This window comes from Phalaenopsis equestris, unplaced genomic scaffold, assembly GCF_001263595.1.
Source record: "Phalaenopsis equestris unplaced genomic scaffold, ASM126359v1 Scaffold000046, whole genome shotgun sequence".
In the NCBI taxonomy this organism is placed as follows: Eukaryota; Viridiplantae; Streptophyta; class Magnoliopsida; order Asparagales; family Orchidaceae; genus Phalaenopsis; species Phalaenopsis equestris.
In genome coordinates this window covers 101,731-117,780 of record NW_018164488.1, presented here as the reverse complement: position 1 = coordinate 117,780, position 16,050 = coordinate 101,731, and the positions used below count along the sequence as shown (strand labels likewise).

At 34.2% G+C, this 16,050-nt stretch overlaps 1 protein-coding gene across 10 annotated transcripts in view; it reads left to right on the top strand.

Moving 5' to 3' along the window:
• The first annotated feature begins 241 nt into the window (after positions 1 to 241).
• LOC110019078 (SAC3 family protein A) overlaps positions 242 to 16,050 on the top strand; it is a 41,948-nt gene continuing 26,139 nt past the window's right edge. For 7 of the 10 annotated variants that reach the window (XM_020716619.1, XM_020716620.1, XM_020716624.1 and 4 more), the window contains exons 1-3: positions 1,235 to 1,579; positions 6,968 to 7,843; positions 12,190 to 12,639. In XM_020716619.1, coding sequence (XP_020572278.1) covers positions 1,517 to 1,579; positions 6,968 to 7,843; positions 12,190 to 12,639 — 1,389 coding nt within the window. In that variant the 5' untranslated portion in view covers positions 1,235 to 1,516. Of the gene's footprint in view, positions 764 to 1,234; positions 1,580 to 1,872; positions 1,912 to 6,967; positions 7,844 to 12,189; positions 12,640 to 16,050 lie in introns of those variants that run through there. The other 3 variants (XM_020716618.1, XM_020716621.1, XM_020716627.1) reach the window with 3 other exon arrangements.

The window sequence follows — 16,050 nt, the reverse complement described above, 5'->3', positions numbered from 1 at the left end:
CACAAAAATTCTAGCTGAAGGCTAGACAAATAAAAAATGTGACATAATTAAACCTAAACTTGACAAAAAATGCACTTTTCGAACAGGTGGGCGAGAGCTAAAAAAGTCAAAATGTGTTTTCGGAGAGGCTTGGGCGGGACTCGGGTTGGGTTGCATAGTTATAAAAAAATTAAAAAAAAAAGCACATTTTTAATTTTATTAACGGGTGAAACCGATATCTATACGTGGCTAATAAGTCTGGACACAAATTTGTATCTCGTCTCCCGACCTAGTAATTTTTCCACCCTGGTAGGAGCTTAAGTTCTCCCCTTCCACAAAGGGTCAGGCACGAGAGCAACCCTATGAAACGAAGATCTCATGCACTCGAAGAAGGGTTTATATTCTTTTTGTTAATCTCTTCCCTGAATCGTCTCTCTCCGCTCTTTCTTTGTTCTATTCTGCGACAATTTCTCTTCTTCTTTGTTTTCTAGAATTTTATGAACTTTTGTCAATTAATCAATTATATTCCGTTTCATTCTGTAAGTATTTTTTCTGGCGACTCTTTACCTCAAGTCTTGCGTCCTCCTGATGTGCTGTGGGTAATTAGAGAGGCGGAGCTTTAGGGACCTTTTGTAGGTTTGGCGGACTTTAGGGTTCTGTTAATCTTTTATTCCCAGTATTTATCCTCTTGCAATCTTGTTCGGTCTTGGCGGGAGTTTGGATGTTGTCCGCGGCAAATCAAGGAAGCCAAACTATGGCTGCACTGGATCCTAATTCCATGGAGGTAACTCAATCGATTTTAATGCGACTTATTTTAATTTTGTCTCTGTAATCCTTTGAAATTTGCTTTCTGCAGTCTTTAAGGTTGGATTTGTGTGATGTGTTGGATTATTATGCTAGGTTTGACTGTATGCTCGGGGAGCTGGGGTGGGTTGCAAAATTTAAAAAAAAAAAAAAAAAAAAAAAAAAAAGCACATTTTTAATTTTATTAACGGGTGAAACCGATATCTATACGTGGCTAATAAGTCTGGACACAAATTTGTATCTCGTCTCCCGACCTAGTAATTTTTCCACCCTGGTAGGAGCTTAAGTTCTCCCCTTCCACAAAGGGTCAGGCACGAGAGCAACCCTATGAAACGAAGATCTCATGCACTCGAAGAAGGGTTTATATTCTTTTTGTTAATCTCTTCCCTGAATCGTCTCTCTCCGCTCTTTCTTTGTTCTATTCTACGACAATTTCGAATCGTCTCTCTCCGCTCTTTCTTTGTTCTATTCTGCGACAATTTCTCTTCTTCTTTGTTTTCTAGAATTTTATGAACTTTTGTCAATTAATCAATTATATTCCGTTTCATTCTGTAAGTATTTTTTCTGGCGACTCTTTACCTCAAGTCTTGCGTCCTCCTGATGTGCTGTGGGTAATTAGAGAGGCGGAGCTTTAGGGACCTTTTGTAGGTTTGGCGGACTTTAGGGTTCTGTTAATCTTTTATTCCCAGTATTTATCCTCTTGCAATCTTGTTCGGTCTTGGCGGGAGTTTGGATGTTGTCCGCGGCAAATCAAGGAAGCCAAACTATGGCTGCACTGGATCCTAATTCCATGGAGGTAACTCAATCGATTTTAATGCGACTTATTTTAATTTTCTCTCTGTAATCCTATGAAATTTGCTTTCTGCAGTCTTTAAGGTTGGATTTGTGTGATGTGTTGGATTATTATGCTAGGTTTGACTGTATGCTACTTGTAATATGGTTAACTTTTATGATTAGTTAGCAGATCTTTAACTGAATGAAGCTGATGGTTGACCTTAGCAGACAAGCGTCTTCTCAATTGTGCAAAGATATCGAGACTATTTTTGGTTCAACATATGCATTGCCAACTTGTTATTTGGTTATTCCTGGTGCTGTGAGTCCCTCATGACCTGTATATTGAGTTTCTTGGTATGGTTACCCCTTTAAACCACTTTAAAGTGCTGTTGGTAGAGGTTTTTAATAGGATTTATCTAATGATTTACTAAATCCAGCTTAGTGGCAAAATGTGGAATTTTGGTGGATTTAAGATTTAGGAAATCTAATTTTGCCTTTAGATTTGGCCTGAATTTATTTACTAAATTTGGGGTTCGGTGGATTTATTGATTTAAGGATTTACTAAATCCTATAAAGTTTAAATTTTACTTGCAGCCAAACAACCACTAACTTTGTTTTATTGTGGATAAGATTAACACTTCTCATGTCTTTGGAGTTCTGAATATTATGCACATTTGTACCACTTTAACTAAGTTTTATCGTGGATCAGATGAGTGACTGTAATACTTACATTTTTCATCTCGCTGGAGTTTTGAATCGGCCATGCATTTTATCTTAGCTTTAGGTGCTTGTAGAAGTTTAGAAAATGAACCAAGTGGATCTAGATGGTAGGATACTCTACAAATTCATTGATGCAGTGGGGATTCATTAATATAGACATCAGAATAAGTTTTTTTTATATTTTATGTAAGTTTCCAAAATGGTGTATCATAAAACTGATAATTCTACAAAGAAAGGACAGGATAAGACATGGAGTGCGAACTAGTAAAATGGAGAATATTTCAATTTAAAACTTGAGGATAAGGGAAAGTACCAAACCTAAGAGATTGAAGGTGAAATTCATAGGGTTATTCTAACCTCCACATAAGAAGAGAAGTGGATAAGATAATCGATGAACCTCTTATTGGAGGGTGCATTTGCTAAAAGATCAAGTAATAAAGAAAAAGTTAAGTTAGACCTAGCAATTTACTCCATGAAAATCTCCCTTTCTCTCCAAACTTCCTATATCAAAGGATGATAATTCTTTGGAGTATTCTCTATTTATTTTTCCTTAAATATTTCAATAAATTATGATAAGCATTTATATAAGGCTTGTTTTATCAAATAGCTTTTTCTTGCATGCATGGTCAGATAGATTACTTTGCTTATTTGATAGTCTGTCTTAGGTTTTTAATTTTTTTTAGTATTTTGGCTATAGTAGTTTTTTTCCTTTGACTCAATGAATTGAAAATTTTCTTTTACTCATTCAAGTCTCTCTTCAAACTGCCTATATCAAAGGATGATAATTTTTAGGAGTATTCTCTATGCTTTTTAGTTTAATTATTTAAATAACTTGTGATAAGCACTTAGATAAGGACTTTTTTTATCTAATACTTTTTCTTGCGTGCATGGTTAGATAGATTACTTTGCTTTTTCGATAGCTTATCTTATGTTTTAAATTTTTTTATTATTTTGGCTATAGTAGTTTTTATTTTTATGAATCAATGAACTGAAATTTTTTTTTTACTCATTTAAGTGTATCTGCACTCTATGCCTGTGGAAATCCCCATTCCTTGCAGTTTCATTATGTAGAGTGCTTCTTTGAGCTAGAAAAATAGTTTCTCATTTGTTTTTCTAATGCGAATTGCATTTGCAGCCTGTAGCAGTTGTTGATCCTTTTGAATTGGTGTCAAATTGTCAATGTATTCATCATTTTATACTAAATTTTGAGTAAATAACATTGGATTCAATTGTAAGGGAAGAGTATATCAAGGCTTCTAAATTTGATAACTGTATAAATTTTTTATTTTCTATGTTTCATCCAACACCCTACCTTAAAGTCTGTGATTTGGGATGTCTGCTTTCTAACTGAGACCTTTCCATTGAGAAGGCTAGACCAACATTGTCTAATATGGTGAATCACAATTTAGATTCCCCACCAAAAAAATATTAATGTGCCACATTGCCTTATTGGATCATTAGTTAGATTGTTTTTTTATACGCTCTTGTATTACTTGGCCTTCTTTTAAAACAAAACATTTTTTACTTGAGCAAATCATTTTCTTGGGCATTGTTATGCATGATGCTTGAATTCATTTATGATGCTTGAATTCATTTTGATTAAGTCAAATGAGAAGATTGGCAGTTAAATGTTGGAGATGTTTTACTACGTGATTAAAGATTTATGGATATTTAATGAAAGTGCAAGTAGATCATTGCTGTTTGTATCCAAGAATTTTATGAAATTTCTATTAAAATATATTTTTTATATTAATGTGGGTATCAAAAACAATTGAAAATTTAATACTAAGTTGAGTTTGCTTGAAAATAGAATGTTAAAGTGGATGTGCAGTAAAAATATAGAAGGTATACTTGTAAAAAATATAATAGAGATGGCAGACATGAGGAGCTATTTGTTTATCCATGTTGAATTGATGATAGATTGTGCATATTACGGTGGATAAATAGAGTAATGCGAAAGAATTAGAAAAAAATTTATGTCAAATGTAATTTTGCTAGAAGTTGGGAGTAAAAGACTCATACAAAATAGACTTTCATGGACACCAACAAGAATGTCTGGAGGAGGAATATTCATAAAGTTGAACACATATAGTTGAGATAAGGTAAATAATGATCATGAATATTTGAGGCAGATCAAATTGAGATGAATATTGAGCAAATTTTTGGTAAGAATGCAAAATGGGTAGGTAGTATAGTGTGTTGCAGCTAAGGATGTAAAAAAAACTTATCATTCATGAATAACTCCTGTTTGATTTATTAGTTAAGCAAACGAGCCAAACAAAAATATTTATTTTGAACTTAATTTATAAACGAGACAAATATGAATAAACCTTTGCTTGATTTTGTTCGTCTTATTTTTGCTTGAAATAAATAATAAATAAATAATATTTAATAAAACTTTTTTTACTTTATTAAAAACTATTATAGTTCGTTATTTTTTTAATTATTTGAGTCAAACACCAGCAACAAATGAACAAATGAATTCGATGCGAGCCAAGTACAAAAGTGTTCTTCTTTAATAAAACTTTTTTTACTTTATTAAAAACTATTGTAGTTCGTTATTTTTTTAATTATTTGAGTCAAACATCAGCAACAAAAGAACAAATGAATTCGATGCAAGCCAAGTACAAAAGTGTTCTTGACGAGACTTTCAAACACGAGTCAATTTATAACAAATGACATTTTGGCCAAGTCGAATACAAATAAATACCGAGCTTGCTCAAGCTCCCCTCTTTTACAACCCTATTTGTACCAAAATTATTTGATGCTTTGATTTTTTCATCGAGGAGACAATTTTAATGTTGCAATGAGGTTACCATGATAAATCTTATGGTGGTAAGTAAGATAATGATCGGTAAATTGCACTTTGGGAAACTTGATGCATGGACGTCATCTATACAGTTTAGAAAAGCCACCTTCATTTAGTTTTGAAAGTAGATGAGTATGCCAATAACAAAGGATAACTATGCCTTTAGATTTTTGATTGAGATTGAATGAAGTGTTGGACTTTGGTGGGGGAAAGTTGTCAATCTTCGTTTTTCTGGTTCATAAAAGATAATAAGGTAATTTCTATGCTAATTCCTTACATCCGAGTCCTCTAGATAAATAATGAGAATCATTATAGAAATGGATAAGAAGGTTGAAGGCTTTATTTAAGAATCAACTAACTTTTAATTGTAAACCTAATAAATAACAATGGGTGTACAAGTGCTAATGATCTTGTTAATTTGAGCCATTTGGTGGGCTTGATGTATCCCAATTTTATTTCAATTATAGTCAGCTTAATAAATGTGAGATGCTAATTTCCTTTCGTTGACTTGGTAAATAAGGTTGTTACAGAATAGGTAAAAGCCATATTTTAGTTCAAATTTTGCAAACTTAGTTGGTAGAACACCTATTCACTTGGCCTTAAAACTTAACCCTGTGTTTCTTTTGTTGATTGTGATCAGGTTTTCATGATTTGACAATAATGTTTAATGTGTTTGCTCTAGTTTTGGACTTAGAGATTGGTCAACATTTTGAAAATGCTAAGTATAATATGATGAAACTTTTTTTTTTGCTTCAATGCTCAAAATGCTGGGCGAAGTGATACCTTTAGTGGCTAGAGCATTCAAGGTTATTATATTATATATGCATATATTTGTGTATACAGTAGTCTTTTAGTGAGCCAAAGTTAACCACATAAGGTAATGGTAACTTTAATGATCTATTCAATGTATGGGTTCGCGTGCAAGGGAGAATTATTCAACATATCTCTACTAATTTTCATTTAAGGAAATGGTGAAGTCGACTGCAGATTAAAATTGTTTTAGGTTTGGTTAGTTGATGGACTAAATTAGCTACCTGGAAAAAATTGAGATTAAAATGGACAAACCTAAAATGTTTGAGGGCCATTCAATATATATTTACAAAGACATGTACATATTTTTTGATTAAATGTTCAAAACGGGAGACTAAATTAATGACCTGGACAATTAATATAATAGAGAATTATTCAAAATATATTTCTACCAATTTTCGTTCAAAGAAGGTGAAAGTGACTGTAGCATCAAAATTGGTTTGGCTTTAGCTAGTTGACGGACTAAATAAACGACCTGGAAAATTTTGAGATTAAAATGGACAAACATAAAATATTTGGGGGCTCTTTGGATCATATATATGTGTGTGTGTGTGCGCGCGCGCGCGCGCGCGCAAAATCTACAATTTATTTCATACGGATGCATGCAGTCATGATATTTATTGGGTGTGTGTGTGTGTGTGTGTGTGTGTGTGTGTGCAAAATCTACAATTTATTTCATACGATGCATGCAGTCATGATATTTATTGGGTAAAATTGATTGTGTAGATTGTTTGAAGATTGAAACCTATTAGGTAACATTTTCTTTCCTTTTAAGTCCAAGGAAATAATTGAAAAAAAAAAAAATTATCAACCTTATGAAGGAGAAAGATTGGTTAAATTTTTGTGTCTGGGAGAGGGAGGAATGAAGGGAGAGAAGTGGGGGGTGGGGTTGGGGATGAGGGAGAGAGAGATTTTACTTGTCTGGTGTGCTTGCTCAAGTCACATGCTCATAAACTTTATTCAGCTGATAATAATGATTTTATTGCAATGTCCTTTCACTCCAGGATTATTTCTTTTAAATATTTGTATTGCATTGTATGTGTGTGTTAACACATTACCATCTTTTATCAGAACCGTTCTGGAGATGGAGTCAGCCAAGGACAAGCTCCTGCAATTGCTAGTCACTACACTTGGCCTGCATCAGCTACACAAGTTGCAATTCCATGGACTTACGGAGCAAATAGTGCTCCTTTCGAAAATACAACAACGCCGGGATTGGTCCACAATTATGATCCATTGAGGGATTCAACGGCCTCTGAAGGTGCTCAGGTTGCAATGAATTCTGTGCTCCAAACTCCGGCTTCATCTAATTTGGTCGCAACAAATGGAAGTCAATCTTATTCTGGTTATGTACAGAACTCTAGTTCTACTTATGCATATGGGTATGGTAACATCCAATATCAAAGTAACTACTATGGTCAACCGCATCAGGCAAGCTATACCCCCTATCAACAAGCGGGAGCAAGTCAGAATTCAGGTGCTTCTTATCGGCCTCATAGCTCATTTCAGAATACAGGCTCTTATGCAACTCCTACATGTTATTCTGGCGCTTATTTTGCTAATGATCATCAGACGGCAGCGGGATACCCAACTAGTGGCTATTTTAACCAGACCAACTATTGGAATGATGGAAGTGGTGGTGGTTACCCCCTTCAATATGCAAGTTATCCATCGTCTGATACGAATTCGACCCCTTCAACTAGCAATGCAACAACTAGTTCATTTCCTTATCAGCAGGAGTGTAATCAGTGGTCAACAAATTATGTTCCATCTGTAACAACTGTTAATTACATGCCTGGATCAGGAGGCATGGTGGCTAGCACCGTTCCAACTGTGACATATTCTTTTCAAAATGGCGTTCCCTTGTGTGCAAGTAACCAACCACCACCGCCAGGCACTACATCATGGAGAGGAGATTTGGGCTCCTCCACTTTACTTGCTCCACAGGTTTGTTCTTGTTTAAATATTCTATAGGCTACAATTGGATATTCACTGTTAAGTATCAAGGCGATGGAAGTGTAGAGAGATTTAAAACTAGATTGGTAGCCAAGTGCTTCATATAGTCATATGGGATTAGGGTTGTAATCGAGTTGAGTCGAGTTGAGTATGTCATGGTTTGAACTTGTCTTGGTAAGATTATAAGTTGTTCATGCTTACTTCGATCTTGAAACGAATTTTCACATATATGTTCATACTTAATTAAAATTTATAATGTTCATATTTGATTTGTACTTGGTTTATTTATATTAATTGAAAAGTTAAAAATTCAAACAATTGCTTAATTTTTTATGTAAAACTAAAAATTAATTTATACATAATTTTTCATATAAAATTAGAAAATTAGTTAAAAATTTGAATGAATATTTAATTTTTATATAAAGTTATTAACAAACGATTTTATGAATTTGAAGAAATAAGTAATTGAAGAGATTTTAAATTAGCATCAAATTAGTTTATACCAATTAAGTAAGATAAAATATAAATTGTAAGCTTTTTTGCAATCAAACAACATAAATAAGTACTAACAAATTAGCTCATGGAATAAAATTGCATGAAACTTATGTGAATGTTGATATTAAATTATAATATTGTAATATGAAATATATTTTTAAATTAGTTCAACTTAATCAATTTTTTTTTTAAATAGTAAATCATATAAATATAAATGATTTAACAAGTTATTTGTTGAACAACAAATAAGTTTGTTCATGGGCATTAATAAACAAGTTGGACTATGTTCAAATTTGGTTTATTTAAGCTCAGAGTTTTTAAAAATGTTTATACTTATTTATTTACTAATTTCAACAAACATGATTGAGCTGCGTTCTAATTGTTTATCAAGCGCATTAATTCATTTACAACTTTAAATAAGATTAACTACCAAGAAAAAAATTGCACTTGTTGGGTCGCTCAATAATGTTCAGGTTCTACTCTGTCGCAATAAATTAGGACTGGTCTTTATACCAACTGGATGTTAAAAAATACCTTCTTGAATGGTGACCTTGATGGAAAAAGTTGGTTTGCAAGCTGAAGAAGTCATTATATGGCAAGCAATCTACTTGTACTTGATTTGACAATTTTGCTAAAATTGTGTTTATAAATAGATATCATCAGTATCAAGCTGATCATACACTGTTTGTTAAACCTAATCCTAGAGGCAAAATTGCAATTCTTCTAGTATATAAAGATGATATTATTTTGACAGATGTTGCTTCATAAGAAAATATCAAACTAAAAAGGGTGCTTGCAACAGAATTTGAGATTAATAATGTCAGGACTCTCACATACTTTCTGGGAATGGAGGCGGCTCGATCTAAGGAGGGAATTATCATATCCCAAAAAAATTATGTCTTATATTTGTTAAATGAAACTGGTTTGCTTGTGTGTAAACTAGCTGATGCACCCATGAGTCCTAAGAAAAAGCTGAACAAAAGTGAGAGGGAATTATCATATCCCAAAAAAATTATGTCTTAGATTTGTTAAATGAAACTTGTTTGCTTGTGTGTAAACTAGCTGATGCACCTATGAGTCGTAAGAAAAAAGCTGAACAAAAGTGAGCTGAACAAAAGTGAAAAAAAAATAGTCTAGTTGATAAGGGAAGCTATCAAAGACTTGTGGGGTAAGCTGGTTTATTTTTCACACATGAGACTTGATATTGTGTACTCGGTTAGTGTAGTGAACCAACATATGAAAAATCCAATTAAGGATCATTTGGAAGCATTGAACATAATTTTGAGATACTTCAGGATGACTCTTGGATAATTTTATTCAAGCCGAACACGAACATGCCATTTGGAACATGAGTTCATTTCGAATAAAAAAAGTTCTAACAAGCCAAGCACGAACAAGCATTGTGCTCACTCAAGCTTGGCTCATTTACACTCATAATTGGAAATACTAGCTTCTGTAGGGTGGGCGAAGCAGTGTTGACTAAGACACTAAAAGGGGATATTATACTTTGAAATACTTTTAGTTTTCTTGCATATGTGGGCAAAGTTTTGAGCGGTTAAGTAGTGTTTGACTTTTTAATCTCATATGCATTTTATTGAACTCCTACCTTTGTTTTACTTGTGCACAAGAAAATAGAATATTTCATCTTAATATTAAGATAAAGTTTATACATTTTGGTTTTATTATAGTAACTATGTTATGCATGATTGTCATACCTGCTTATAGGGGTGTAAATGAGCCGAGCCTGAGTGAGCTCAGAGCTAGTTCGTGGTCGGCTTGTTTGAATATTTTTTTGTTTGAAATGAACTCGTGTTCGAAATAGCTAGTGAATGACATGTTAGTGTTTGGATAGATTCAAATTTTTTTGTACAAATTAATTTGTGTTTGATTCAAATTTGAGCTTGACTCGAGCTTGATAAATCACATAATTCGTTTAGCTTTTTATCGAGCAAAGCCTTTGAGTTCTTGTCAGTTTTTATCTGAGATTATTAAAGATATCATAAAATTAAAGAGTTTAATAAATTAAACTATCATCATTAAACTTTGAATATATCAACAATAAAACAAACAATATCATATCCCTTCCACGAGCTTCTGAAGCTTTTCGAACTTATTAGCTTTTCTTTGCTTTTAAAGAGCTTTTTTAACAGGAAAACTCCCAATTTGGGATTGATATTTAACCTGCATGTAAATTGGTGGGAAATTTCTAGCTGCATTTACATACATATCGCCCCGTTGTTATGTATTTTCATATCTAACACCTAAATGCCATGGTTCACGGGGCGGGGCAGGCAGAGCGGGATAATTCTAGGGGCATTTACAAACATACCACTCAATTTTTATGCATTTACATATCTAACACCTAAATGCAGGAAAAATTCTAGGGTCATTTACATAAATACCACCCAATTCTTATTTATTTATATATCTAACACTTAATGCAAAAATTATAGGGGCATTTACATACATACCATCCATTTTATTTCTATTTACATGTCTAACACCTAAATTTTGTTTGTTATGTTTATACTAATCAAATTGTTAATATCACATCAAAGATACCGCTATTTTAAATTTTACATGTTATTTAATTATTACTTAATTAATTCGTGTCATTTGTATAACGAATGAATCAAATACGAGCTATTAAACGAGCATAACACAAGTTGTTTGCAAACAACGAGCTTTTTTGATGCCCAACTTTTGCGGTGCACTGGGGAGCTAAAACATGCTAGATCCTCGGGAATGGTAAAATCATCGAACGTTGTGAATTTAAAGAAAAATGAGCTTGCTTGTAATACATATTCTACAGATCTTTTATGTTTTTTTTAATTTTATTTTATTGACATCTGTATCTGTGATTGTTGAAGAACATTACAAAAGGAAGTTATACCAATTTTAAATTAGGTGATAGATATTTGCGGAAAAAAGAACTAAAAAATGGTTAAATGGGTCTATCCTGTTGATCTTAGGAAAATTTTCCTCTTATTAGCTAATACAATATGTCAACGATATCTTTGTTGATAAGTTATATATTTTTCTATTCTGCAAGCTTACAGCGAAGTTCATGTTATGTGGTTATTTGGTGTCATTTTCCTCGTGTATGCTATTGGCTTTTTCTCCTGCTGTTTTTTGCTGTTTGATAGTGGATCCGGGCATGTACAGAGCTACTTCTCATGGTATTGTAATTTCAAATCATTTCCTCACTTCTCTAGAAAATAAATAAAAGGTAGATGTTCCCATGAATCTCACGTAATAATATTGCTAGGCCAAATGAAGTTGATAGTATTCCATAGCGGATGAATAATCATCTGGTTATGAAAGAGGTCAAAATTTCATCTAGGGTTGAATCCTACTTCGAGATTCATTAGGGATCTGAAATTGTTCCATAATTACCACATTAATGTCATGTGCAATTATTGTTTCACTTTGAATAAAATGGTGCATTCCAATACAATTTTCATGGGCCGTCACACCAATATGCTCATTTTTTAGTAGATTATCAGATAGCTGAACTTCAATAAATCATACTTGACTCCTATGAAAAAATATTCTCCATTAATTCTTATTTTTACAATGACTAGTAAATTCTAACTGTTATCTTGCATGACATATATTCTCCATTAACTTCTACTTTAAAATGACTAACAATTATTTACTTGCTACTATTCACTGTTGGTCATAATCATTCACAATCAAACCAAAAAATTATGAGCTATCAAACTTTCATGCAACTAATGAGAGGCGGTAATAGTTTTCCGTCCAGAACAAGTTCTATGTTTGGATTTTGAATGCTTTGAATTTACTTTTATTGACACATGGTTATTATACTTCTATGACAGGCTCGCAATGATGTTTTATCTACTTTTCCGCATGGTAGTTGGGAAGGGAAGGCTCCCACAGAGCAAAATTACTATCTCACTCAGATACCTTCAGATTTGCAGAGGGCTTCTGAGTCAAAGCTACCTTTTTATGAAAACAATGTTGGAAGTGAAAAAACTACATGCGTTACTGATCCAAGTTCTAGTTTGCAGGTTTTTCCTATCCGTCCAGTTTCTCAAAACCCCCAACAGCCTTTGCAAACTTCCTCAACAATGGATACATGTCGGGTAAGCAAAATGCAGATTCCAACCAATCCTAGGATTGCTTCGAGCTTGGTCATGGGTATGCCGAAACTTGACAAGGAAACTTCAACCACTAATGCCGCAGCTAAACCAGCATACATCAGCATTCAAGTGCCAAAACTTAACAATCAGTTGTCCTCCAGTGATGATGCTGATGCTGTTATCAAGGTAATAATCTATTCATTTTCTGTGTTCCAAAACTCTAGAATGCTAATGTTATAACTAGTGTGAAGGAGTAAGGTGGAGAAACAGGTTTATTTGTCCTAGAGCTTAAGATAATGATGGTAGATGGCCATCTTAGTAGATTGAACATTAGGATGGCTTATCTTTACTTGTTTAAAGTGGTTGGTCAACAGTAGTTTAGTTGGGGAAGATTGAGCTTTGATGGGCAAGAAAATTGTATTTTTGTTGACAAGAGTGACTTTTGATTAGTAGGGAATGGGATAGTAACAAATATTATTTAGGATAAGGTTTTCTTATGGGTTGTAAACCTCTTTTGTTAATTTTTAGGACCTCGTGGTTCCTCCCTTGCATGCAGTTGAAATCCTCATATGGCTCCATTTCTTAGAGAGAAATTTTTATTGCGAGTAGCTGATATCCTGTAGTGCAAATCTAGTGCAAGCTAGCTATTCTGAAGAGTCTCTTGGGCCCTGCTCTTCTTTGATGGGCTCTCTCTCTCTCAGGGTATCTCCTTCCCTAGATATTGCCATACCAAATCTCCTTTCTATCATGTGCAAATTTCTCTGTGCTGATAATGCTTGGGTTTATATTTCTCCCAGAGTGAAATTAAAAAAAGAAAAAAAAAACAAATCTCCCAGACATAATCTCTCTTCCACCTTTCGTTGGATGTTTTTGATGCTAGCCATGTTGCGTGCGGGCATATCTGCGTCTCTTATTAGTACCATTAAAGCGGTGAACTCCTATTAGCATGCACATACAAGAATATATATATATATATAATCACCCGCCTTTGAGGAAATATGATTGGGCACACAACATTACAGATATTGACAAAAGTTAGTGATTGAGCCTTTTCCTTCGCATTGTTCAAACTATCGTATGTTCTGCCGCTTCAATTTTTAATGCCTTTATCTACACCCCTAACTCAGACTAAAAAAACATAGTGCTCCGCCAGAGGCAACGATTTCGTCTCCTTCTGATCAGCTCCAAATTATTGACACTATTGATCATCAAAAGAATACCCCGGATGACGTCACTATTCTTGCAGGCAATATGACAACCATTCAGTCCTCAGTTGTAGCTCCCCCGTCTTTGGAACCTCCTATTGTGGGGGAGAGGGTGAGTCTTCAGACCCCACCTGCCCTATATATCGCCGATAATACATGTGGCAATACTTCTACTGCTTCACTACCGTTTCATTAGGTCGAGCAAGCTGTTAATGTTACTCAGGCTTATGGGAATCGTGATGTGCAACAAGTCCGCCCAACGTTGGAATCTACGGATCATATGAGTCAATCATCGGATGAGGAAAAACAAGTCTACACATCCAGGAGGAAGAAGAATGAAGATCTACTTGAGCTTAGAAATCTGATGGATGATACTTTAGTTACTACGGGCAATGATATTCACCTTGAGCTTAGAAATCTGATGGATGATACTTTAGTTATTACGGGCAATGATATTCACGTTTCCAATTTGTTAGCCCTCACTTCCAAGAACTAGAGGCAGAGGGAGGATTAAAGTGGGACGTCCCTAACATTTTTGTGCCATTTTGTGGCTTTTTGGTTTGTTACATTTATGTATCTTTGCTTTAGACATTTATGTATCTTTGCTTTATTTGAGTTTTGTGTGTTGTATTGTGTGAGTTGGGCTTTCTTTTAGGCCCTCTCATACAACCTTTCTGTATCTTTTCAGTATTAATATATTTGCCTTTGGGCTCTTTTCTAATATATATATATATATATATATATATACTATTTCATTATGCATAACATCGAACACAAACAAACAAGTCAAACACAAGTTTCTTAACGAGCCGACCACGAGCTGTTCCGGAACAAGTCGTTTTGACAACCCACTTAAGAGGGTCAAGGATTGACATTAGTGCTCCCTAATATTTAGTAAAGCATTACCCTTTGCTTCATGGGTAGTCAGTAGTCGTAACCCGTCGGTGTGACTGACTCAAGAATGACCAATTTTCAAAAAAAAATTTAAAATTTAAAATAAAAAAAAAATTTAAAAAAAAAAAGGGTGTGACAGAGCTCATTTTATTTGACAATATTGTAATATTATATTTACAAAAAATGGGTTGGGGTGCATAGGAAGGGAGTGTGGGAAAAGATTTGATAGAATAGAGATAAGGCTTAGTGTATCATTGCAAAGGAATAAAAGAGAAGTCCTTTTCCATTTCTTTTCTTCCTCTCAATTATGTTGCCTTCTCAAATTGTGTTTCCTTTGATTTAATTATTATTATTTTTTTTTGGTCTTCTTAGAAAGCTCTCAAATGCAAATTATATTCTTTGGAGGGCTTTTTGGTAGAAATTATTAAGTGTATTAAATTATTTTTTTGATATTTTAAATTTAGGGAATTTACATAAATACCTCCTCTAATTCTAATGTACTTACATATGACACCAGGCCTTTTAAATTTTATATTTATGCTCGTTGAATCTTTTTTATCAAATAAAAAATATCATTATTTTAACTTTTAAAAATGATAAATAAATTATATATATATACATATATATGTAAAGTGATATATATGTAAAAATTATAGTTTATGTCTATAAATTATCTCAAAATAAATACAAAAAAGAGGGAAATTTCGACATGAGGAAACCCAAAAGGAATTCCTATAGGACCTTTTTGAGCCTTAGGGTGGCCTTTTGCACAATTCGCACTCCTGCGCGCACAAAACTTCGCAATTCGGAGAATTGATACGTCCGATCGCCACAATTCACATCACTTACACCGTTACCTGTCGAAGACTCGAATAAACTTTTTGAGACGATCAATCGCGGGTTGAAATTTTGTGAAATTTGAATTTTGACGCGTTTTTGACCCGATCGTCGACGACGTCGTTCGAGCGACCCCGAATGACAAAACGGACTGTTCCGACGCGTCTGGAATGTCGATTTTTCCTAGGGAAGACACCCATTTTGTTACGACGCCGCACGTGAATAGATCGCATATAAATTAATATATATATATCTATATATATATATATATATATATATACATACATATATATTAATTTATATAAACCAGATTATCTTTTTCCTTCCTCTTTAAGCCCCAAATCCCCACTCTCCGCGCCTGAGCTCTGCCTCCCTTCTCCCGTTCACGCGCCTGGCCTTTCCCTTTCTCGGTCTCGAGCCGAGCGAGCTCTTCCTCCTCCACGCGAGAGAAAGTCGACTTCTCATCCGTCCTTGCCCGACACCTTATGCCCGCAGTCCTCCTTCTCGAAGTCGTGCCAGTCTCCCCGAGCTGTGGTTTTCTTTTTCGTGGTAGTTTGACTCTAGGAAGCTTGTTCCCTGGTACACTTGAATGGCAAACTCTCTATTCTTCCCGATACTTTCCTCGCTGCCACTGGGCTTGCCGCTCGGGCTGAGGTGGTTC